This window comes from Arvicola amphibius, chromosome 14 (assembly GCF_903992535.2).
Source record: "Arvicola amphibius chromosome 14, mArvAmp1.2, whole genome shotgun sequence".
NCBI lineage: Eukaryota > Metazoa > Chordata > Mammalia > Rodentia > Cricetidae > Arvicola > Arvicola amphibius.
Window position 1 is genome coordinate 25465795 of NC_052060.1, and position 25697 is coordinate 25491491.

The 25697-nt window shown below is 40.7% G+C and overlaps 1 protein-coding gene across 2 annotated transcripts in view; it reads left to right on the forward strand.

Moving 5' to 3' along the window:
• The first annotated feature begins 1055 nt into the window (after positions 1 to 1055).
• Positions 1056 to 25697, forward strand: part of Dph5 (diphthamide biosynthesis 5) — a 40082-nt gene continuing 15440 nt past the window's right edge. The window contains exons 1-8 of one of the 2 annotated variants that reach the window (XM_038310828.1): positions 1056 to 1196; positions 1390 to 1547; positions 5416 to 5540; positions 11537 to 11645; positions 17495 to 17615; positions 20077 to 20116; positions 21823 to 21926; positions 24155 to 24731. In XM_038310828.1, coding sequence (XP_038166756.1) covers positions 1413 to 1547; positions 5416 to 5540; positions 11537 to 11645; positions 17495 to 17615; positions 20077 to 20116; positions 21823 to 21926; positions 24155 to 24366 — 846 coding nt within the window. In that variant the 5' untranslated portion in view covers positions 1056 to 1196; positions 1390 to 1412 and the 3' untranslated portion in view covers positions 24367 to 24731. Of the gene's footprint in view, positions 1197 to 1389; positions 1548 to 5415; positions 5541 to 11536; positions 11646 to 17494; positions 17616 to 20076; positions 20117 to 21822; positions 21927 to 24154; positions 24732 to 25697 lie in introns of those variants that run through there. The other variant, XM_038310829.1, reaches the window with a different exon arrangement.

Sequence of the window (25697 nt, forward strand, 5' to 3'; positions counted from 1 at the left end):
TTATCAAATTTCTGGTTTGCAAATACTTTTCTCTCAGTGTATGACTTTCATCTTTTGAAGGGAGCTTTTAATTTTTTAAGACATAACTTTTCTCTTTACCATGTCTTTGATGTCATACCTAAGGAAATCTTTGCCTAGACGGGTTACAGATTTTTCCCTCTGTTTTCTTCTAATTTTAGGTCTTTCCATTTACACCCATGTTCTATTTTAAGGCGTGTGTGTTTTAATATGATGCAAAAAATAAATCAATGTAGTGGCAACAGAAAGAACCAGCTCGAAAAAGGCTTACAGGATGAGACGTGCAGAGGTCAGACAACCCTTGAAGGAAAAAGATCAGGCTTAGGGAAGCAGGGATAGACAGGAGGGCATACTGCCCTGAAGCCACCAGGAAAAATCTGAGTAGCCAGCACTGTGTACCAAGACAAGCAATGAAACTGTCTTTCCAGCTTGAATGACGTTTTGGTAAACCTTTCCAACCAATCCCTTTATAAGAATATTGGCAACAATCGCTGAGAGGTCTGAAGCACTTTTTTTTTCTTTTTCTTTCTTTTACGCATCCCCCCCGCCATGGCATTATTTTTTAAAAATTACACTTAGTTACTAAGTAATGGGGCTTCATTGTGGCATTTTTCATCCGTACGTCATCACACTTGGTACTTAGGCATCCCTTGAGCACTCTTGAAAGGTCATTGTCGACTGAGGATGACTAAAGCAGATCCCGGGGGCGTGGGGGCATTCCAGCCTCAGACGCTGGGGACAAACCCCTGGAAGGAGTCACTGCCCTCTCCCGTGGGAACTTACAACCACACTGCACGGCTTGTCACCCTGTCCCTTCACCAGGGTGACCGCTGGGGAAACTGCAGCAGATCCACAGAGCCGGGACTCTAATCTGAGCAAAGGCAGCGTCAGGCTTGCCGCGAGTTTGGGCACGCTGGGTCCTTTCCCGACCTTTGACCGCTGCCCCAGCGCCCACAGGTCAGTCCTGGCCACTGCGGGGAAACTAACGACGGCTCCGGGGCCTCCTCCCCTCCTGCCCGTCGTAAAGTGCTGTAAAGGGCCCTGTGCTTTACGGCACCGGAGGTGGGGCCCGGAAGGTCTGTCTCTGCGGGGCACATGGTTTGGGAATCTGCGTTTATAGAAAGGCTACAGTGAGACTTTAAGGGGCGTTAGCGAAGCACCTACGAGTCGCGAAGCGGGTAATTGGATTCGACTTTACTTAAAACAGCCTTTCCAGTCGTTTCTAAGTGTATGCATGATGTCAGGGTCTCAGACGTCACGTGCGGTGCGGTGCGGTGCGGTGCCCCTGGAGCACCATCGGTTTTTATCTTCGTCCCTAGTCTTTAGGTCCCCGGTATTAGCTGACGTTTTGTTGTCCCCTTCGCCCTGCAGTCTCCCCGTCCCTGGAGTTCGAAATGCTTTACCTGATCGGCTTGGGCCTGGGAGATGCCAAAGACATCACGGTCAAGGGTCTGGAAGTTGTGAGACGCTGCAGCCGCGTCTATCTGGAAGCCTACACCTCAGTCCTGACCGTAGGGAAGGAAGCCCTGGTACGTTATTAAAGTCGCCAGGTCTCTGGGGACGAAAACTAGCCGGCATCTGATTCTCGTACACTAGACTGCACAGAGTCTAAGCGTCTGCATTCTTTAGACTCCTTTAAAACACCCACCCTAAGCCTGGAGAGAACAGAAAACGCACTCACACACTAACACAGCGACTTGGGAAATGAAACGGTGGTTTGTCCTGCTTTACAATTCTAATGTTTGTGGCTTTCTCCAGGAAGTTAAAAAAAAAAAAGAGTTATTTTACACTCTTGGGGATAGTTATCAAAATTCATTATTTCATGAGCTAGCCAAGAAATCCTTTCGGAGTTGAAGGCTAATGAGGTGCTGATGCAGCCCTAATGAGTTGGTATCCAGTCAACGAGCAATCTGAAAGCGTCCGCCTTTGAAGTATTTCCACTGGGAACGGCGGCGATCGCCTCTCTGTCTGCAACATATCCAAAGAGATCTTACTGAAAATCTCCCAGGAAGGCTGGCCTCCCCACATGTGTATAAAGAGTGAACCCAAGACTAAGTATCCAGAGGATTATTAGTGTATTGTATACCTTGAGCAGCTCTCATTAAGGGTAAATATGTAAATAATAAATATGAGCCGAAGGGTCAGTGTCTGGTTAATTGTCAGACTCAAAGTGGAACAAATATTGAGATAAAGGACTGATGGGTGTGTTGCGGGAGGAGAGGAGGGGCTTTCTAAACTGTCAAGTCTTCCAAATTCAAAGTGTGAGCCACAGAATTTCTGGTCTTTCCTCTCAGATTCACATCCCAGAGAATTGGGAAGGTTGCAGCATTACTTTGAAATCTTGAAGACTTGATTAAGGCTTGTTGTTGAGTTTGCCATGCATTATAACAAAAATAGTGTCTAATGTTCAACTTGCTGGCCACACTTGCTGGTTGTGACTCTTACTTCAAGATGACAGAACTGTGTCTCTGATCACGGATCCAAGGCCATAATGTGTTTACAACCGTCTAAGAGAATAGGCAGGTTAATAGAATAAGGTGTTGGACAATAGCTTAGAGGAAAATTGGGGCATAGCTTGTCTGTGCTTTGCGACATGTTCTTGGACAGTTGCTTTACTTTTAGTTTCTTATTGTAGAAGCTGAGGTCAGAAGAGTCTACCTCTTAGGCTCTTAGAACAGTACCTAGCGTGAAAGTTTTTAGGCATTTTAGTCAATACATGTCCAAGTTTCTGCCATCATTTGTCAAAGAGAAATAACCAATTGGAAGGTGTATATAGTGTTTTATTAGGGTGTTCGTCAAAAAGCTTTGTAAATAAATTATAAATGCTAGTAAAGTATTATTTCTCAAGATTTTTTTTTATTGTCCTCCCAAAACATATTTGTAGTCATTACAGAGTGACAATCAGGATTTTGGTCTGACCTACTTGTAAGTTGTGTGTATGTTTTAAGGCGCTAGAATACCTGTTATTGCATAGTAATAAGTGTTAATGCTTGTAGGACATTTATTTTGCTCTGTTTTGTTTATTTTCTTTACAGTGCCAAGAATTGAACACAGGGTTTCTCATGCTCCGCAAGCTCGCTACCACAGAGCTACAAGCCCAGTGCTCTGTAGTCACTGTTCACATTTCTTAGGCACACAGGTGTTTTAAAACTTGTCCAGTGTCATACAGCTAGTGTCACAGGCAAGAAACAGACTGCAGACAGCTCTGGGCTGAGGACTACTGCTCCAGACTTGCATACTGTCTTTCTGCAGTCTTAGCAGTGGATAATAACTACACAAGTATGACTTCAGGAATCACTAACAGAGAAGCCACATTAAGCATAATGGCTTGGCCTAGATGCTGTCATATTACAAAGTTCCTTATCGTCTCTTCATGAACTCCTCCAGGTTCTTAATTCCTGTTCTTCCCTGAGCAGCTTGCCCCAGGATACCGTCTACCTTAAGTCTGTCATTTATAAGTTCATGCCTTATATTTCCAGTAATGTGCAGCCTTTCCCCCTCAATCACATTCTTCATTCTTTTACCCCCTTCATTTCTTTCTTACTAAACTGATTTTTAGAAATTGTTGACTTATACCTTTATATGAAGTCCTGTTTCAACTTATAAATAATTATATCACAGTGAAAAAATAGATAATTTTATTTTCTGTAATGAACACATTCTTTCTACTTAGTAATGATCAACCAGTCAAGATTTTATAAAAGGTACATACAGGTGTTGCTAAAGAAATTCCAAGCTTGATTCTTCTTCCATTAATCACAGTTTTCATACAGCCAAATGGTAGTTGTATTAATATACTCTCCAAAAGAAATATAGAGACAGCAAGTCTGGGAAAGAGTATTAGTTTTGGTACATACAACTTAAGCTTCCTAGGTAATTTCTTTTGATACATTAAATCTTATGTGCTTATTGGTTGAATGCATCTGTATTATATAAAGATATATAAGCAACGTAGTGTTTGTTACAAGTGGTTCATGCTTCTGTCTGCATTATAAATTATTAATGAAAGGCTTAAGTAGGAATTTATAAAAGTAGTGGAAGGAAGAAAATATAATATGTCTAAAAATAACTGAAGCAGTTTTATCTAAACCAGAATTCTGGAAACCTTAATATAAATCTGTCCCTGGAACCCACATGGTAAAAGAAGAAAGCCAGTTCCTTCCAGTTGCCCTCTGACCCCCACATGCAGGAGATAGATAACTGTAGGAATGACACTGGTGGCATGTGGTTTCATAGTTGTTTTGGGGAAACATTAGTTCAGTAAAGACCATTTTCTGCCATGGTACCTAGTTATCATATGTGTTCTCTTAGAGATGTAGGTATAATTGTCCTGTGACTGTAAGTTTTCCAGTTTCTAAAATCAAAGTAAACCGTAAAGATTAATGATTACGAAAAAGATACACAGTAAAAATAAAGGATTCGTTTTTTAAAATCTATGTAAGCAGTGTTTTTGAGAGCTGATGAAATGTCTCTCTAGGGTGAGGTTGTTTTCCCTTTTGAGTAACAGATTTTATATAAGTATTTGTAAATAATTACCTCATTTGGTTGTAGGTTTTTTTTGGATGCTTATTTGTTTGTCTGTCTACTTCCTTGATTGACAAACACTGCTCCCATTATAGCAGTCCCTATAATTTTTAATAACTCAGACATCATAATATAAGGGAATAAATTTATTTTTTATTCATGCTTTTCTGTTTTTGAATTGCATAGAAACTCAGTTATACGATTCATGATCTTGTATACTCTCATTAACCAGTGTCACGTGACCACTAGTTCACTGGCTCACTCTTCTGGATTTGCTCTCTAGAATTGAATGAACTTCAGGAGATAAGTTGACAAAGCAGCTTGGATGGAAATGTCCTGTGTATTTAAATTTATTTCTTTTCCTATAATTATGTAGGTCTGTTCATTTTTTTTCTTTTTTTTGGTAAATGGCTAAATCATAATTTTCTGTCATTTCCTATGGACGTGGCCTTTTATTTTAGCCAGCATACCACAAACACTCCTGTAGAGATTGGGTGAAACATCTGCACTACCACGTGTCATTATTGTTAATGTATTCCATATTTTCGTGTTTCAGGAATAGGGCTCATGAATACATAGTCTCTGTTCATCCTTTGGTGTCCTGCCTGGTCTATTAGACACACATTTAGAGGCCTCAGATGTTAAGAGGTCTGCCTTCTCTAGGGATCTGGTGATAGCCCCAAAGACAGAGTTTAATTGCTTCATGATATGGAGTTCTGGCTCTCTGATGAGGTGTACTGAATGATCTGTGTTTGGATGGTTGCCAAGGTTAGCACCTAGTTCTAGACAAAGGTTGTTCTTCGATGTCTGTGTGTTGAACACTCACCTGCTGTCTCTCATTTTGATATCTTGATATCCTACTTAAATTTCTAGGAAGAGTTTTATGGAAGAAAATTGATTCTTGCTGACAGAGAAGAAGTGGAACAAGAAGCAGATAATATTTTTAAGGATGCTGATGTCAGCGATATTGCATTCCTTGTGGTGGGTGATCCATTTGGGTAAGTCAGAATGGACACTGTAAGTGATTTATTTACCAGCTCTGCTTATTTAAATCCGTCCATGTTAGGGTTTGATAAGTTTACCTGAGTTCTAACTAAATTTTGTATTTGATTTTTTTTTGTTTGGAAATTAATAAAGAAAATTTACTTGATAAAGATGTCATCCTAAGTATTAATCCCTTAACAAGTGTCAACACTAACATTTATTTCTTTGATGTTTTTGTTTTTGTGCAAGGTTACACAAGGTATCAAATACAGTTAACTGGTGTGTCATTATTAAATAAGGCACTATGCTATCAAAAGTCAGGTCTGCCATTTGCTTTGATAATTGCAAGCATCTTTGGCTTCTTTTGTTCTAAGTCCCCCCCCCTTTAATAATCTAATATTTGGCAATAATACTGTCACTTACTTGCCTTGGATTTATCATTTATCAAGCCTCTGATTTCAATGTCTCATCTCCATTGGGAGCAGTGCTCTTCCTCATTACTAGGAAGATGGGTTTCTACTTGTCTAGTCAAGCATCATCAATCTCTAGTGTCAATTCAAACACAAGAGTTCTTTGTCTACAGCTGGTGACCCAAGATTTATGTCACAGATTTGAGGAACATAAGGACAATTAAATCACTCTGGGTCCACCATCAAGGATATTTCTCAAAACAATGGAGCTACATGTATATGCGACTGTCATAAAGAAAGTAATTTATGTTGGTATGCAGGGCCAGAGAGTATCATTATATTTGATTGCAAATTATATCAGGCAGTCACACACTATAAAATATTTAAATTGTCTTATCGTCTGCCTGACATTGTTTTCTGTAAAACTTAAGGTTTCCTCAAATTTCATGGTACCTTTATTTTTCTTCTTAGCAATAGAATAGTAAAATGAAATAAGGAAAATAAAAAATCGTACCAGCAAATGTCTTTTATACAGAATTTTCTCACTCCCACACTCCTGTCTAGAACACGTGTCTTCTGTCGGGATGCCCCTCCCGGACCTTCCGTGGTGGCAATGCAGTGTCACCTGGTAAGCAGTCTTAGTCACTGGCAGTGTCTGTTCATTACACATTAGAATTGCTGTTCACAGCGAGGCGTCTAGACTGGTACAAGTCCACAGACTAGTTCAGATGAAATAGTAGAGAAATTGAGACCAACCATTAGAAACTTATATAGCCTTTTAAAAAGTAAAGCTTTCACGATACTTTGAGAAACACTACATATAATTGGTTATTTATTTATTGTCCAGTTTTTTCATATTCTGTCTTTTTTTAAAATTTTTACTTTTAATGCCATTATTTTAAGCAGGTTAATATATTCTGTCCCCTTTGTCTGGTCTCTATACAGACTTTTAACTTATGACTCATGTTTGTATGTAAAAAACAATAAAGACCTCAGCTGAGAACTTTAGAAGCCCATTATTAGCTAAATATTTTAAAGCCTGCCAGCCTGTTCTTCACATCTGTGTCCGGCCATTCTTGTATTAAGACCACAGACATGCCAGCCAAGCCATTCCATCACCGTTTTCCACTTTGGCACCTTAGTTCAGGCTTCCTCCTCCTGTATCTGTCAGAGTTCTCTGCATCTGTCACCTCACACCTCTCTCTCCTGTAGTTCTTTGTCACTCTAGCCTGAATTTGTAGCTCCATTTGACGATGGGATTATTGTTGATGGCTGCTCAGTTAGCTTATGGAGCTGTGATTGCTGTATTAGTTAGCGTATGGAGCTGTGAATGCTATATTAGTTAGCGTATGGAGCTGTGATTGCTATATTAGTTAGCGTATGGAGCTGTGATTGCTGTATTAGTTAGCTTAGGGAGCCGTGATTGCTGTGTTAGTTAGCGTATGGAGCTGTGATTGCTGTATTAGTTAGCGTATGGAGCTGTGATTGCTGTATTAGTTAGTGTATGGAGCTGTGAATGCTATATTAGTTAGTGTATGGAGCTGTGATTGCTGTATTAGTTAGCGTATGGAGCCGTGATTGCTGTATTAGTTAGCGTAGGGAGCCGTGATTGCTGTATTAGTTAGCGTAGGGAGCCGTGATTGCTGTATTAGTTAGCGTAGGGAGCCGTGATTGCTGTATTAGTTAGCGTAGGGAGCCGTGATTGCTGTGTTAGTTAGCTTATGGAGCTGTGATTGGTGTACCTGTTAGCTTAGGAGTTGTGATTGCTGTATCAGTTAGTTTATGGGGCTGTGATTCATTTTCCCGAGAGAACAACTTACGAGAAGAAAGATTTACTGTGGTTACTGGTTTCAAGGGGTTCAAACTGGGGTTGGTTGGCCCCGTGTACTACCATCGTGCAGAGGTAGCATGTGATAGAGGAGCTTTTTCATCCCATGCCAGACAGGAAGCTAAGAGGGAAAAAGACAGACACAAGAAGGGGCTAGAAACAAGATGTCCCCAAGGACCTGCCCCCAGAGATCTGCCTTCAGGTAGGTCCTACCTACTGAAGTATTCAGAACCTCCCAGGTAGCACCAGCTGGGAAACAAGGCACAGTAGCTGAATCTTTTCGGAGCACACTTTATAAATGACCCTCACTGTGCTAGCTTTCACATAGTTCCTCACAACAGTTAAACTAACTGTGTGTCTCTGCTTTCCTGTGGCTATGTACAGTATCCTTCAGGTGTCTAGTTCTCTAATTTCATTCATAATACTAGGCACACAATTGCCACTAATTAAATAATAATTGAAGAACTCTGTGATAGCTTACCTCAGTTCAGCAAAGACAGACAAGCCTGTTTCGACCCGACATTTACGCAGTCATCCAGATACCTTTCATCCATCTCTTGGGATAGGAACTCCTACTTAGTGAGTTGGCAAGATATGGACTTAAAAGGTTGATGGGAGTGACTAACGGTAATCACAGAAAAAGAAAAAAAATGTAGTTTTTTGGGAAGTCTGTAAAGTGGGGAGAGTAGGGGAGGGAGGCTTACTTATGCAGAGGCATCTGGAAGAGCCTGGTGTTGAAGGTTATACTGAAGCCAGTGACTGAAATGGGTTCAGGAGGCAGCTCATTCCAAGCAGAGGAGACAGAAAGACTGGTTAAGGCACCAGAGGCCATAGTGGCTGGAGCATGATGGGGAGAGGGTATAAGAAGGTGTATAGAGGTAGACAGGAGCCATTCGTCTTTAAGTCTTTGGAGGGATCCTATTTGAAATACAGCCTCAAACCTTTGGAGGGTTTTAAAGCAAGAAAATCACAATTCTTTCCAGTATTAAAAGCCAGTTGGCTTGCTTGGGGTGAGTGGACTCAAGGAGACAGGTGTTCCTGATGGAAGAAAGAGAAGAATGGTATAGAACATGCTTAGAAGGAAGATACGGAATGCATGTGGTAGACACGGAAAAGAAGGAAGGAGCTCTGACTTGAGGACTGGTTCTAGAAGGAGACTGGGTTGTTCTGGTCATGAAGTCATAGTTATGTGGATGATATTTAAAGCCAGAAGAATGGATATAGGGTCACCACAGAAGAGAGACAAAGAGAAGACAGCCTCAGAACAGATAAAGGTCTAGGAAAGGTGAGAATTCCATGTAGCCAGAGGAGAGGGGTAAACAGGAGGATGTCATTACAGAAGCTGCAAAGACTTGGAGGTATGCGAGCAGAAGAATGTGTGTGTAGGTGGTGGTGTTCGTGAGTGCTGAGCTGGATCTGGACAGGGCTCTGAAGAAGAGACTGTAGGCGGGTGGTGGGGAGGAGGTGGGGAGCCCCATGGAAAGAAAGCAGATGTGCAGAGGAAGTGACTTCATGTAGTTAGCTTCCCTGCTGAAATCCAGTGGCTTTGTGCCTTTATTCTTTAGTCCCTGCTTTTGCCCTGGCTACTTTTGTGGTGCTCTCCATCACTAAGTCGTGCAGCAGTGAATTTCTCGCATGTTGTTGCGTATTACCCTGTGTATTTTCTCAGTTACCTGGGCTTTGCTTGTGCTATTTTGGTTTGGACTGAGACAGTCTCCTGTAATGTAGGCTAGCATTGAAATCTCAGTGTCCTAAACTAGTTTTGAACTCCTAGCCCTTCTGCCTTCACCTTCCAGGTGATACTCAGTTACTAATTGTAGATTTTGGGGGACCATTTTACTGTTTTTTTTCTTTGAAATTCTAATGATAATTAATTTGCACTCTCAGTGCCTGATCATCTCCAACCACGTGTTAGATTCAAGTTCAGGTACTGCAGCTGTTTGATTACTGCTAGGTACAGACATTTTCTAGCATATAAAGCACCTTTCAAATGAATGTTAAACTTAAAACATATAGTGTTTCTAGTAGCTCTTGAGTATAATTTTCACTGTGCACCTTGAAACAGTAATTTTCCAGACTGCCAGCCCCTGCTCCTCCCCCTGTCATGGCGGCACTGTTACAGCTGCCCTCATGCACGTGAATGAACACATCAGTTAAGCCATTTTGCATCTTTTCTTTTGAAATTCTTTTAAAAGAACTCCAAATAATAAGTGCGCTGTTAAGGTAAAATAACCTCACTATTTCTGGTTAGATAATTCAGTTCCTACATTTGGAAATAGTAAACTTACGTGTGTTTTGCTTGGTCTGATTATTTTAAATGAGTTTGTGATGATGATACATTTTTAAACCAGTTTTTCTTTTCATCTATTTAAGTAGCTCACCCATAAAGCTATATAAATTAAAAATAACACCCTCATCAAATATCTAATTTACTTTTCCTTGAACTAAAATATTAGATAGAAAGATTCTGTTCAAGATAGTGTTAAAAACATTCTTTACATCTTGTATTTTTATATTTTCTTTAAACACTTACTCTATATCAAATTGCTGATAATTTTTCATACGGGTTTTATTTTATGTGTGTGATTAAAAACAGGCTTCCCTGGTGGGCATGTTTTAATCTGTAGCTGGCTGCCTCATGGGGTGTAAGCCCTTGATCTTCCTACTTGGTATGCATTGACCAGTTGACAGATTCTGCTTATTTGTAAGGAGTTTCTCAAACATGCTAATGTTGCTTTCCCCAGTAGGGCTTAGCGTTTTTATCAAGATGAAAAGAACCTTTAGTAATGCCATTCTAAATTGATGTGAGGTTACATGTCATAGTATTCAATTTATATTTACATATATTCTCTTCCTTCGCCCCCCCCCCCCCCCCCGGCCTACCTAGTTATAAACACACTTTTCACAAAAGGGAAGTTAACAGTCAGAATGTGCCCGGGGACACATACACACACCACTAAGCCTATACAATAAGTAACCAGACTGAACACAGCTATAAATAGGAAGACTGCACACAGTTGTATACTCCAAATGGAATTCTTCAGGCAGAATTTTAATAGATTGAAGGACCAACAGGCTATGTCCTGTGTTTCACCTTCAGCTTTAAGATATAAAAATAAATCCAAATAGGGCAGCAGTAAAGAATTTGGTTTAGTTGTACCACAGAACTGTAAAGGGAAAAATTAATCATGTAAGTGTCCCACTTATATGTAAAAACTAAAGCATTAATATCTAAAAAATGGATATTAGGCTAATTGTCACCAGAGCCTGGGAAGGGTGCTGGGGAAGGAGCTAGAGTAAAGATGGTCACTGGGTACAGGAGAAAGCTGAGATAGGAATAGAAACTATGGCTGGTGACAATTGAGTATTTTGAAATAAATAGGGAGTAGAGAAGACTCTTGAATATTCAGAATATGGGAAAGGATAAATGTCAGAGGTGCTAAGTCATTTTGATCATTACAACTTATCTAAAGACATCCTGAGAGAAGAATCAGATTGCTGAGTTTGTATTCTCCAGACATCTTTAGCGGATGATGTCTGGAAGAAAGGACAGCTCGCTCATTTCTTCAGTGGGTGTCCGTCTATGGCTGGAGTGACATCTTGTGAGGGATGCGGGTAGATGCACACTGCATCCCTAAGAAGCCCAAATAAAAGACCTCTGCAGGTGCCTAGTGGAATCTGAGGAAGAACAGTTGACTCTTTGACTTGAATTCATGAGCTAGGATAGAAGATTAATGCCATTCACTTAACTGAACCTGTTTTCTCACTGCAGGGCTACAACACACAGTGATCTTATTCTGAGAGCCACAAAGTTGGGAATCCCTTACCAAGTTATCCACAATGCTTCCATAATGAATGCTGTAGGCTGCTGTGGCTTACAGGTAATGCTGCAAGGGGAGTGCTGGGTGGAATGTGGGAAAATGTTCTGTTTTCCTGCGAGTGCCAGGCTGATTTCACTCTTATTTCATACAGGAGCTATAAAGCTTAATTTTTGAGAATGTACTCTTGAAATATTTGTTAAGGTTTTTGTTCTGTTTTCCTATAAGTTATTTGTTATTTTTCCTTCCTTTAGCCCTTTCTTTCAACAGGCCGTGTAAATTTAGTTCCAGAATGATTTTAACTTTATGTCAATCGTGTCCATACATAAAAAAGGAAAGAATGAGCAAATTACATTAAGCATTCCTCAGCAGTCTTTATATTCCTCCAGTGACTTCATCAGTGCGGCTGAGCCTGAGTTTCCCACACAGTATCCCTTTCTCTTTCCCTGAGAGCCTGTTTCTTAAGTGAATACAGAGCTGAGAGCCAGTGAGGAAGGCATGAAGGCCATGTTACAAGTGCGGGGGTATAAAGTTAGCTACTTTTAACTCCAGCAAGTGTGGCTCAGAGAGATTGAAAGAGTGCTCTATTGATGTTTCTGAGATTTTCTCTTAAGCTATTGGTACCCCTGTCCAAGTGTGATATAAGTTCTGATGTTGACACATGCGTGGTTCATGGCAGCTGTGATCCCTGCATGGACAGCAGTGCTTTTTAAGACACTGCTTAAAGACATAGTCCGTGTTTCTCTGTATTTTACTAGGAAAAATTCATGTACTTTAGAATCCATGAAATTAGACCTTCCCTGGTCTGTCTTGCTGAAATTCATCACTTATGGATAGATAGTTTTAAAAAGATACATTTGGTATCATGAGCTAGCTTAAATAAATAAAAGAGCTTGCCTCCTAGCTTCACAGTCTGAGTTTGAACTTTGGGACCCACATTTTGGGAAGAGAGCTGACTCCTGTAAGTTGCCACCCTAAATATTCCCAGTCCAGGGAAAAGAGGAATTGATATTTTTTTAACAGTCCTTGAGCCTAAAATGCACTTAAGAAATGACAGTTGTCTTTTTCATGAGCACTAATTCTAAGGCCCCTGAAGATGCTATATCTGCATTTGCTCAAGTTGCCTCTATAAAGTGGGATAGTACTTGTATACAACCTGCACATAGACTCTCATACTTTAATCCATCTCTAGAGTGCTTAGAATATCTAACACAGTGCAGGTGCTTTGTCAATAGCTGGGTTGTATTGTTTAGGGATGGACAAGAAAAAGCAGTACATTTTAATTACAGAAACAGTCCCCAAAACCCCCAAATATTTTTGCTCAATGGTTAGAGAAATTCATTGAATTAGAAGCATAGAAATGGGGGGGGGGTCAACTATGTATACATGGCACACTTAGTAAATAAATGCCTATATACCATGTATAATGCAGATCTCCACTTGAATTCCATTCCTATTTAGACTTTTTTCTATTTGGACTATGTTTGTGGAAGATACTATAGCCTGAACAAGTAACTGTCAGAGACAGTGTTCTTCAGACCTTCCTCCGGGGCTTGTGACTGCTGAGCCTTACCAGCAAACTTTCTGAGAATAGTACATCTGGTATGGGGTCTGAGAATTTACATTTACTTAATGGTTTGTTTGTTTGTCTATCTATTTATTATTTTTAAGTTAAAATATAATTATATCTCTTCCTTTCCTCTCTCCAACCCCATATACTCCCCTCATTGTGAGTGTTCATGTGGGTTCCACATAAGCCAGAAGAAGATGTTAGAGCCCCCGGAACTGTAGTTACAGGCACTTGTGAACTGCCCAGTCAGATGCTGGGAACTGAACTCAAGTCCTCTGGAAAAGTAGTATACACTCTTAACTATGGAGTCATCTTTCAAACTCCAAGAGAATTTACATTTTAGCAGGCAGTCAGTGCTGCTGCGGTTGTAGGTGTGACGTCATGCCTTCAGAACCATCAACACAGTGCTGCTGCAGCTGTAGGTGTGACGTCATGCCTTTACAACCATCAACACAAGCAAGTAAAACTCGTAGAAAATGAGTGTACTTCATTATCTTCCTTTGGCTTATCAGGACTGAAAGAGCAGGTGTTGGTTACCAGAAATACACCTGCCAGATGGAGACTGTTAGCAGGCTCCTCCTCATGTTCTCTACTTCACTTATAAAGGGAAGTAGGCTTCACTTTTGGATGGTGTCCTGTCCTTTTGGAGAGCTTTGTCACGATTTCAGAAACAGGCATCAAAATGTTGAAATGAGGGCCTGCTTTGAGTGACCTGGGCAAAACATACCTCCGTCATCTCTGCATCAAAGCATAGCAGCTACCAGTTCCTAACCCAGGAGTGGGCACAGTGTTTTGCACTCAGCTTGTCACCCCTCTGAGGCCTGTCTATTCTGTTGTTCTCTAAAGAGCTTGCAATATAGTTTAGAATAGTAGTCTCTTTAACTTGGTAGTTTATTTAGAGACAGCAGATTCCTGTTGATCATAATTATTGATGGCAAGTAGCTGCAGAACTTCTTAATGTGTCTACATATGTGAGCAAACATATAACTCATTAATAAACATTCTGATAGAGGTGGGTCACAAGTCTCATTCTTAGTGAAAATTTCCAGCTGAAACATAAAAGTCTATTAGAGAGATGCAAGTTAGGCTTCTTTAAGACAAGCATGCTTCATTCATTCATTCAATACTGTATATCTACTTAATGCTTGCTTGGTAAGTGCCTTTGGATGCAGCCATAACTTGTCTTCAAGGAACTCATGGATAATTGTGTAATTTTCTCTTCCTATGAAATACTTCCACTTTCTCTGGCTGTTGCTTAAGTGACCCTGAGTATTGCTATGTGTTCTTTTGTTTATATAGTACGTCTAGTCTAGAAATCCTTCAAAAATTAATAATTGTGTAGCATGAATTCTAGTTGGTCTTAATAATAAAAATTCAGAGTCAGATATTAGGGGGTAAAAGCTGAGAGATCAGAGAAGCAGAGTGGCCAGTCACTAGAGTTCTCAGCTCTACCAGTGTTCAGACCGAAAGGGTGATCCTGTCCTCAGACTGACTGCTTAGACTGCACTGCTCCTCAGGCTGCACTGAGCTCCTGTCTCCTCCTCCCTAGTTCTGGTATTAAGGGCGTGGGATCCCAAGTGCTGGGATCACCTTTGTGTGAGCTCTGTTTCTCTTTTAGACAGATTCAATCTTGTATAACCCAGAGTGGCCTTGAAGATCCCTCTGCCTCTTGTCTCCGGAGTCCTGGGATTAAAGTGCCACCACTTCCTGGCTTCTAGTGGCTTAGCTCTGCACTGTGATCTTCAGACAAGCTTTCTTTGTTAAAACACAAACAAAACATCACTGCACAGCTGGCTTCCTTTTTTCATTTCAAGTCCTCTGACAGTCACACTGTTGAGGGTGTAGTAGTGTTCCCACTGTTAGCCTCGAACATTAGGTGCTTCCATTGTGCTCTAGAATTTACTGTAGTAATTGAAGAAAGTACAGCACAGCCAAAGGCCGCTGAACTGGGTAATGATAGCAGAGCCCTGCATGGCTGTCACCACAGGACCTACCTAATCTCTGGCACCTCATTAGCATGTTTATTAAACTTTTCCCTTTCCTTCCCAATAACTCTGTCTTCAATTTTTATTTATTTTAATTTGTCTCTAATTTTTATTTGTCTCTAATGTTTATTTTGATTTTCTTTCAATGTCTTAACTTTTTAAAAAATAGGCGTGTGTTGGGGGTGCGTGTGTGCCACAGTAAGAGCACATAGGTCATGGGACAACTTGGACAGCAGCTTCCGTCCTTTGAGCATGTGCATCTCGGGATAGTCAAGTCATTAAGTGTGGAGGCGGGTGTCTCTACCCTCTCAGCTGTCTTGCTGGCCATTGTGATTTTCTGAGTGGTCTGGTTATAACGCCCAGGCTGAACTCACCATCTCTCTGCTTGAGTCTCCCAAATACTGGCATTACCACATCTGCTCTACCCATTATTGTGAGCACAGATGCATCGTTCTTCCCATGCAGTAGATTGTGGGTTTCACTCTGCCGTTCTTCTACTCCCACAACTCGGAGATACCTCTCCTATGCCGAATGTTTGTGTTCAGGTTTTACTATTAGTGCTTTGGTTTATACCTTCTGTTGTATTTATCACAGCATTGTAAAAATCTATTCACAACAGGTATTTCCTGAGTTAAATTGCTTGCTTATCTTCTTTCTAAATCAGATTTTGTCTTTGGAGTAATATACTTCAAAATATAATTCTTTTTTATTTAGTTCACAAATGGATTCCCAATCATATATGAGAGCATAGGTTTGTTTTTTTTTTTAATTTGTTTGGTTTTTTTATTTGTTTGGTTTTGGTTTTTCAAGACAGGGTTTCATTGTGTAACAGCCTTGGCTGTCCTAGAACTCACTTTGTAGACCAGTCTGGCCTCAAACTCAGAGATCCACCCGCCTCTGCCCCCCGAGTACTGGGCTTAAAGAAGTTAGAATCCTATCTTAGAACTCAAAATGTATTTTTTCAGAGAGAAATCTTATTATACAGGGCAGGAAGATGCATGACTGACTAATTGGAGCAGCAAGGTCTTTGTACACAGTCTTGTGAACACGGCTGCTACAGAGTAGCATGGCTTCTCTCCGAGGATGCTTTGTTCGGATAACTCTCATATGGACTTTGAGAACAAAGCTCCTTGATAGGTAAATTAGCATCTGTAGCATCTTAGGGACACGATGAGCAATCCTTTTAGGACTGAGAAGTGCTATGATGACTGTTAAGGGTTTTAAAAGACTTCGGTAAACAGAGCCTGAGAAGTATTAGAAGGGAGGAATGCCCCGAGAACCCCACCTTTTCTTGCTTCCTTCCTGTCTGCTTCCTGGCACCTCTTGCCACAGCTTCTGTAACGGAAGTGAGAAGGAAGCTTCACTGCAGGAAACAGCGTCTCCAGTGCCCACTTGAGACCGGCCTCTTCATTTTTCACAGAAGAGCACAAGGCTTGGGAAAGGAAAATGGCTTTCTAATCTGTGACAGGTTACTAGATGTGGCTTTCCAGTGTCTGTACATTCCTGGTTTCTTGCAAATTGTACCAAACTGTTTAAATTGAATTAAATCATTCTATGACTTTAGCACTGTGTGCATTTCGATGGTATTGATACTTTTCCTGCACAACTGGCAGGTTACAGAGGCAACCTCCAGTTCTCACCTGTTCTGCACACAAGCTCTAGGACTGGGCTGCAGTGGACAGCTATAGCTAATCCAGTTTAAAAACTCTTAGCTGTAGTGATAGGGAATTGAGGTGGACCACATGGGGGAGATGGAGATTTCGGGGAGCTCCTTATTGCTGAACTTGGACATGAAGGACAGAGATATGCTTGTTAAACTGGGAGGGTGTATGCTGTGATCAGGAGCACGTGTGAGTATACAGTTTGTGGATTCTGTTGAGCTAAGACAGTGGATAAAAACATTCATTCCCTCAGACCTAAGTTGTGTATTTACTTATTTTTAGCTGTGTGACCTTAGGCAAGTCAGCTGACCTTTCTAAGGCTTTGTAGTCTCATCAGTGAAGCAGAATACTACACTTTTGACACCTCTTATGAGTGCTGAGAGCTATTTTTATTTCTGTGGTTTTTTTTTTTCTTAAGATTGATTTTTTTTTAAGTTTCTAATTACATATATGGGAGTGGTAATGTTCACGTGAGTCAGGTGCTAGTGGAGGCTAGAGGGATCAGATCTCCCTGGAGCTGGAGTAGAGGTGATGATGAGCTGCATAGCCTCAGGTCCCTACAAGTGTGGTACTAGCACTTAATTGCTGAGCCCTCCCTCTCTCAGCCTGGGCCTTCTCTTCAGTCCTATTTCAGGGGTCTTGTCCTAGGAAAGAATTATAATTGTTTTATCATTAAGTAACATTTTGTTTTTCTAGTTGTACAAGTTTGGAGAAACAGTTTCTATTGTTTTTTGGACGGACACTTGGAGACCAGAAAGCTTCTTTGACAAAGTGAAGAAGAACAGAGAAAACGGCATGCACACGCTGTGTTTACTTGGTAAGCATCAGGAAGCTCCCTTTTTCTCATGCAGTGGAGTTGTCAGACCTCTTGTTTTCATTTGTGATAGAATTAAAATGGTTCAGTGAATAACTAGGTAGAGGAAACAAAACAAAGCAAAGCAAAATGACATAGGCTAGCCACTGTATGCACACAGCTCTTTCCCATACTCTCAGCACCAAATACCACACAAATCCTGTGTTCATGCCGAGACTTGCTGTTCCCTCTTAGAACCTCTAGATTCTTCCCAAGACTCTGTATTTACAAATTTGTCCATCATCACTGCAGTTCAGCAGATGTGGTGAGCATTTGCTATTGTCACCAACCATTCTCACTGTCCAAATCACAAAATGATGCTTCTCTTTTTTTGTTAAAATCTCCTTCACAGTTGATGTTGAATATTGAGTAGTTTCCCAGTACCATTTAATTGTTAACAGCATAAAATGCAAATGGCCTATTATTTCCAGCTCCCTTCATTGTACTATCTAGTCCAAATTTTATTTCCTGATTAACATAGAAACAAGGGCTAGGACTGCTTTGTGCATCAAGATACTAGCACTGAGTTTCAGATGGACATGGGCTCTGTCTAGACCCCCGAGATTTAACAAGTCAACGTCTAAGAGCTCTTCTAGTCTTAAATGTTATTGACTGGAGTACTGGGATCAAATTTCCACTTTTCCCTTGATGACCAGAACACAAGTGATATCTTAAATTAACCTTGAAATGACACTTGGAATTGGAACCAGAAAACAAAATCTCAGTGTCTCTGCTTACTAGATAGAAACTATTGAGAAATAACTCTTAGCCTTTGTCTTCATAGCAAATAAGAATAAGCCCCCCCCCCCCCACACCTCATGGGGCTGTTGAGAGTAAGTAGTACTTCTCAAACTGGTTGTAGTGATTTATTTTAGATATTTTGTATGTGTATGTGTATACATGCATATACATGCATGTGATATAGTGATATAGATAGAAGTTAGCATACAACATTGGCTACATAGATATTTCTAAGTACAAAGCATTAGAGTAGAAACAAAGGCTGTATGAAATAATTGAAATTCACTGCTTAAACACAGCTTCAGACGGTTGGAGTAGGTTATAGGAAGCCATGTCTTCATAGTCAGTAGACATCTGTGCTTTACAGATGACATGCTACATTTTACAAGTTCAAGGTGAATGAATTAAGGGAAATGTTACCATAAGTATTTAAGATATTGTTTAAAGTAAAATATGACTTTTATTACTAATTGTATTGGAGGCCATAGTTTCAATAACATTCATTTTTTTATGTGCCAGACAAGTAGAACTAATTAAATAATGATTATTATTTCAGATTTGAGCAATACTTAAATATTAAGTGCCACGCAGACATTACAAACCAATGTAAGATTAATCACTGTTGTAATTTCTAAGTAAACGTTGTAGAATTGGTCAATAGAAGCTTTCCTATCACTTCACAACGATGTAGAAGTCTGTCAGAGGCTCTTCAGTTGTGCCATATTTTATAAAAACAAACTTTGGCTGAACCGTTCATTTGCCTGTAAAACAGGAAGCAGCTGTGGCCCTGCTGTGAAGTCCTGTAAGGACACAGAGCCGGTCTGCTTTTCACTGCTGCCCACGCGGGCAGCTAAGCACCAGTGGCAGTGCAGTGCAAGGACCCAGTCTTTGCCGTGGTGCACTGTCAGGCGTCACGAGCGTGCGCAGGGATTGTATGCCTCTCCCTGCCGTGCCCGGAGCTCTGACACCCTGTTACTACAGTATTCATTCATTATTACTGGATGTCTTACCACTGTAAGAAAGAAAACACTTCAGAATATGGTAAGAATATTTTCAGGTGGTAGCATTGCACACGCCTTTAATCCCAGCACTTACTTGGGAGGCAGAGGCAGGTGGATCTCTGTGAGTTCAAGGCCAGCCTGGTCTGCAGAGTGAGTTCCAGGACAGCAAGTACTACACAAACAGAAACCTGTTTCAAAAAACACCATCAACAACAAAAACTAAACAGCAAGAATTCTTTTTGTTTTTTAAAACTTAAGTTTTATCCTTTGAGGCTTTTATAGGATGATGCCTGAAAATAAATAAGGGTAGGAGCGCAAGCAGCCATTTCAGATGAGTCTATGCAAGTGCCAGGTAGAAGATTAAAAGATTCTGATCAGTTAAGTAGTTCACATGCCAACAGCATCTAATACCTTCCCTTATCACCTTTTCCAACAGGAAACTAGATCCCTGCAGAGGAGGGTCAGGGCCAAACTCCAGTTTGCTTTCCACAGCCACAGGCTTCCGCTCCTCTAACCCCCGTAGGAAAATAGTCACACGCAAGTGCGAGCAGAGACACCACAAACTGAGATCAGCATTTGGGGGCATCTGGGAAGATTTCCAAAAATGTACATGATCCCCATTGGAAGCTGGAGGATTTGGGGTAAATACCTAGGTTAAAAGAGCTGTCCTCTACTCCCTACAGATATCAAAGTGAAGGAGCAGTCTCTGGAGAATCTCATCAGGTGCGTCTGTGTTTCAGTTCTGTGACCGGGACCATAGGTGCTCCAGTGAGCCCAGTCGAAGGATGGAGGAAGACAAGCTTTCAGCATAGTGATGCAGTAAATATTTGACTCCTGCAGAAGATAGAACAGGGTGCTCAGGTGAAGGTAGCAGCAGAATTCATAGATCCAACCCTGAGAGCAGCAGTGGGCGTTAAAGGTCATCCTGAAATATGGGTGGAGTGAATGAATGTGTTGGGAGTTCAGCATCTGGCTGCTGCTGCTATGGAGTCGCTTCCCTTGTGTGTGTGGGGGGGGGGATCATTTCTCCCATGATGAGGACCACAGGGGTGGGGGCAGAGGGGTGTTGCTTCTCCCTTGTATGAGGACGGAGGGTGGGGCCGCTTCTCCCATGTGTGACATTGGGTGGGGGCAGGAGGTATGGCTTCTTCCGTGTGTGAGAGCGGGATCCTCTCCTAGTGAGGCAGTGTTCAGTACAGCAGTTCTACCACGCATGGTAATGAGCACTCGAAATGTGGCTGACGAAGCTGGAGAACTGAAGTTTCCTTTAACTTTTAACAATTTAAAATCTTGGGGCTGGAGAGATGGCTCAGCGGTTAAGAACATTGCCTGCTCTTCCAAAGGTCCTGAGTTCAATTCCCAGCAACCACATGGTGGCTCACAACCATCTGTAATGGGGTCTGGTGCCCTCTTCTGGCCTGCAGGCAAACACGCAGACAGAATATTGTATACATAATAAATAAATATTAAAAAAAAAAACAATTTAAAACCTTTAGGTTGTTTGAGACAACTTAATATGCAAATCTGTTTTTTAAATATATTTTTACTTGGAAATTTCATACATTTTTACAATGTATTTTAGTTGTGTCCTCTCTCCAGCTTATCCTTAAATCTATTTTTATGACCATACATTTTATATACATATTAAATATTTCTAATTAAGGCTTAACAAATGTGCTGAAAATGCTTCTCAGATTTCAAAGACTTGGTATAAAAACAATGTTTAAACATATTCAGATATAATATTATGGGGATATTAGGTTAAATGTATTTACTTGCTATTGAAACTAATTTTGTCTCTGTAATTTGTTACTGTAATGTCTGCACTGCTTGCGACTGCACTGTGCTGTGCTTCTGCTGGATAGCATTGCCTTGGAGAAACTGTAGATCTGTAAGTGATCGGTGCAGACTGCAAGTTTCAGAAGCTTGTCTTTTTGTTACGATTATTTGGTAAACCCACCAGGTTTTCGAGGCATGCAGAAGTAATCTTGTTACTGTCAAAGATTTTCAGACCTTGACAGTTTCTTAGAGGAAGAAGTAGAAAAAATGTAGAAACGTATTAATAAAAAATGGCTTGTGTGCATTGGGCCCTGGGTTCAGTCTCCAGCACCGTGAAAATAAAAGCAAGTGGACCACAGTGACACAGTCTGAATTACATCTGCCTAAGGCACTGCTTTGATTTAGACATGTGTCTTTATCGAATGTCAGTCTTGCTGCCATTTCAGTGTCATTGAGGACAATAGAAAAGAGTTAAGAAACTCAGTCACTGCACCCATGTTTATAAACCCTGGTTTATACAGAAGTGGGTACCGTGTGAAGACGTGAGAGTGTGGGCTGCGGCTCTCGAGTGTGTCTGGGGCGGAACTGCGCTGAGTGCTACAAGTAGATTTCACGGGAAAGAACAATGATGTCTAATTTTGTGCTTACAGGGGAAGAAAGATTTATGAACCTCCTCGATACATGAGTGTGAACCAGGCAGCCCAGCAGCTTCTAGAAATTGTTCACAATCAGAGAGCACGCGGGGAAGAACCAGGTACTTTGGAGCCTCTTGGATTGTTTCTCTACAGATACATATGTCACTACATATCTGACACACCCACGCCATACAGCACGGTCGGTGTTTTTGCCGTGTTATGTAGGTCTCTTATTTTTTTTTTTAAATTTTAAACCCACAGGATTCAAGTTATACTAAAAGAAGAATAATTGAGTCCTTTACAGTAAAATTGTCATAACTTAAATTTTTAAAAATGAAGCCTTTTAGCCAGGTGGTAGTAGCTTTAGGCAGACCTCTGTGAGTTCAAGGGTAGCCTGGTCTACAGAGCTAGCTCCAGAACAGCCAGGGCTACACAGAGAAACCCTGTCTTAAACGAACAAACAAAAACAAAACAAAAAAGACTGTGTGTGTGTGTGTGTATAATTTTACTTATAATCAGATTTTATGTTAACATGAAAATATATAAATGATAAAATAGTTCTAATCAGTAAGATCTATCCTACAAAAATATATTTATTCTGCTTTATCTTCTGAACACTGACATATAGAATAGTTTTCTTTAAGTTAAAGACAAGAGTTTTTATCTTACACTCCTGAGGTAGACAGAGTGTGTGGTATACAGTAAAATGTAGTCAATAAATGTTTGCTGAGAACTTAAAGATACCTGTCATATTCTGTTATAGGCACTGTTTTTGCCTGACCTCTAGTAAAAACATGCATTAAGGCATTTTTGAGTGATAATTTATGTTTTTAAATCTTTGTTGCAATCATGTACTTATTTTTTATGTGTGTGCACACTTGCCATATGTCCATATGGAGTTTGGAGGAAAGCGTCCAAGAGCCGCTTCTCCTTTCAGCTCTTGGGTCCCAGGACACACACTTGGGCTGTCAAGGCATGGTGGCAAGTGCCTCTCCCTCCTGAGCCATCCTGTGACCCAGTCAGTGCACAGTTTATCCCTGATAGTGGCACTGAGTTCCTCATGTGCCCTCTTTGCCTTGCATAAATCCTTGTCCATTTCTTTTTAAGTCACTTTTCAGGGAGGAAACTTTCTCAACTACAGAATAAAGCAGTAAGAAGTCAGCTGTACACTAAAGTGCATGATTATGAAAAGAGAGCTGTAGATCTTGATTCTGAAATTAATTAAAAGTCTGAGTATCCAGAAATGGCTATTATTTCTCGTGGACTTTAGAGTTTATTAAATATTCTTGTACTCATGTATCACTCCACACAACTACCACTTAAGAGATAAAACATTTTTTAATTAAAAAAAACTGGTTTATTCTGTAACTAATTAGATGACTAAGGAGAAATTCTCATCTGTGAATTTTTCTGTCTCCTAATTTTTCCTGTGTCTTGGTCAGTATAAATGTCTATCAAGAATTTATGTGTTGGGGCAGGAGGATGATTCGCTCCTTAGGAGCAGTTCCTGTTCTTAAGGAATATGGTGGTTTGAAAGAAAATGGCCACCAAAGGGAGTAGCACTACTAGGACGCGTGGCTTTGTTGGAGGAAGTGTGTCACTGGAAGTGGGCTTTGCGGTCTCGTATATGCTCAAGATACTGCCCAGTGTCTCAGACTACTTCCTTTTGCCTGAAAGATATAGGACTCTCAGTTATTTTTCCAGCACCATGCTTGCCTGTATGCCACCTTGTCCTGCCATGATGATAATGGACTAAACCTCTGAACTTTAAGTGAGCTACCTCAATTGAATGTTTTCCTTTATAAGAGTTGCTGTAGTCATGGTGTTTCTTCACAGCAATAGAAACCCTAATTAAGACAAGGAGGATCCAAGTTAGGTTCCCAGCATCCACCTTGAACGGCTCATAATCACACAGAGTTCCAGCTTCAGGGGATCCAACACCCTCTTCTGCCTCCATGAGTACCGGCATGCACATATGTACACACATGTGCACACACCAATACACAAAGAAATATAAACAAAAAGAAATCTTTATATGTCTTTGTGTGTGAATCATACAGATATTCACTCACAGCCTGTTTTAAGACAAATGTGCTATCATTATGTGTAGTATAAATACAGCTAATTGTTTTTCAAGTTGTTAAAACATAAGGTTATGTAAACCTTTGGAATTTTCAAAGGTAAAGTAACTGGTCTGTGGTGAATAACGAGAGAGGTGTCAGGTGTTTAGGGCATTTTTCAATAGACTTGCACTACTAATATTTTTGAGTGTTGAACAAGGTGAAGCATTGCCCAATTGATCTGCAGCATCTCTGTCTCTCCCACCTTTGCCCTCCATTTTAAACAGCAATCACTGAGGAGACACTCTGTGTTGGCTTAGCCAGAGTTGGCGCTGAGGACCAGAAAATTGCAGCAGGCACTTTACAGCAAATGTGCACAGTGGACTTGGGAGAACCATTGCATTCTTTGGTCATCACAGGAGGCACTCTGCACCCACTGGAAATGGAAATGCTAAATCTTTTCTCTATACCGGAATCCCAAAGTATCAATGGACTCTGAACATGGACATTTTCTGTTGTCTCACATTAATTTCAGTTAGATTGTATGTGCTATATTTATACGACAAATGGCATGGTCTGTTATTTATCTAGACAGTATAACAGAAGTGACCAAGAAGAAGCACATTGACCCAACAGCGTTTGGTTTCCTGCAGTTTTCCCCTGTTCATCATCAGCTGCTGTTGCAGTAGCTGTGGGCTCCTTGTCAGGGGCAGACCAAGCTGGGGGAGTATGGCTGGACATCTGAAGATGTCCTCAAAGAGTAACTTTGAGGAAACTGGAATATAAATCACACAAACCCTATTTTTAAGGGATAAAGAAGCGCAGAGTAGCAAATAAAGCAAATAAAAGATTGCTAACTGTTCATTTGTTGTTTTATAATCTCCTTTATAAAAAAGTAGCTGTTGGGAACTCAGAACACACCCTAGTTGGTAAAGTGCTTCTGTGTAAACATGGAGAGCTAGAATCCCCAACACTCACATGCAAAGCCCAGTGTGGCCGTGGACAGCTGTAAGCCTAGTGCTAGGTGCAGGGTACCTTATGTTAGTTCTATCTTGTTTTCTTCAGAGATGTTAAACTAATTGTCTGGGTTTCGTAGTTGAATAGCTCACACCCTCCAGTTCTGTTACAGCACATGGTTGTTGAGCGATACTGGGCGTCACAGAGCAGGCTAAGAATTCTGCCTGTGTGCCTTTTCCTGCCGAGGCATTCCCAGACTTCAGTTCAGCAAAGATAGTGTTGGACTGGCATGAGATGGTTAGTCGGTGGAACTGTGGGCTCCAAAGGGAGCTAGAAACCGAAACAAATTCAGATGCTCTATAGTAAATGATCAGTGTGTCCTAAATTCTCAGCTCACTCCTTATTGTTTGTATGTATAGGAAGATCCAAGGATCCAGGTGAAAAGCCAGGCCAAGCTCTCCCTCCCCCCCAATAAAACAGACATTGCTCTTAGAGAAGACAGCTTCAGGTTTGAATTCTGACAAGTTAGAAGGGTGTGATAAATATGCAGACTTTCTTATCAGAAGCCCAGAATGGCCATGTACTAGTAAAGACCAGGCTTGGGACTAAACTAAGGACAAAGCATTCCATATAATGTGAAGTTAAGCCTATATGCGATAAAGGTGACTAAAAAGCAGTTTAATGCCTGTTAGAACAAAGCTTAAGATGGTTCAGAATATGGTGAAAAAAATAGTGTAATATCAATAATGGCTATCGTTCACAACATGAGGCATGGCTTTATGATTAGAAAAGAGGAATGCTGGGTTAAGAGGTCAGCATAGTCTAGACTTTAGAATTAGTAGATATAAAAGACGGGCACTTTGGAACTGGATA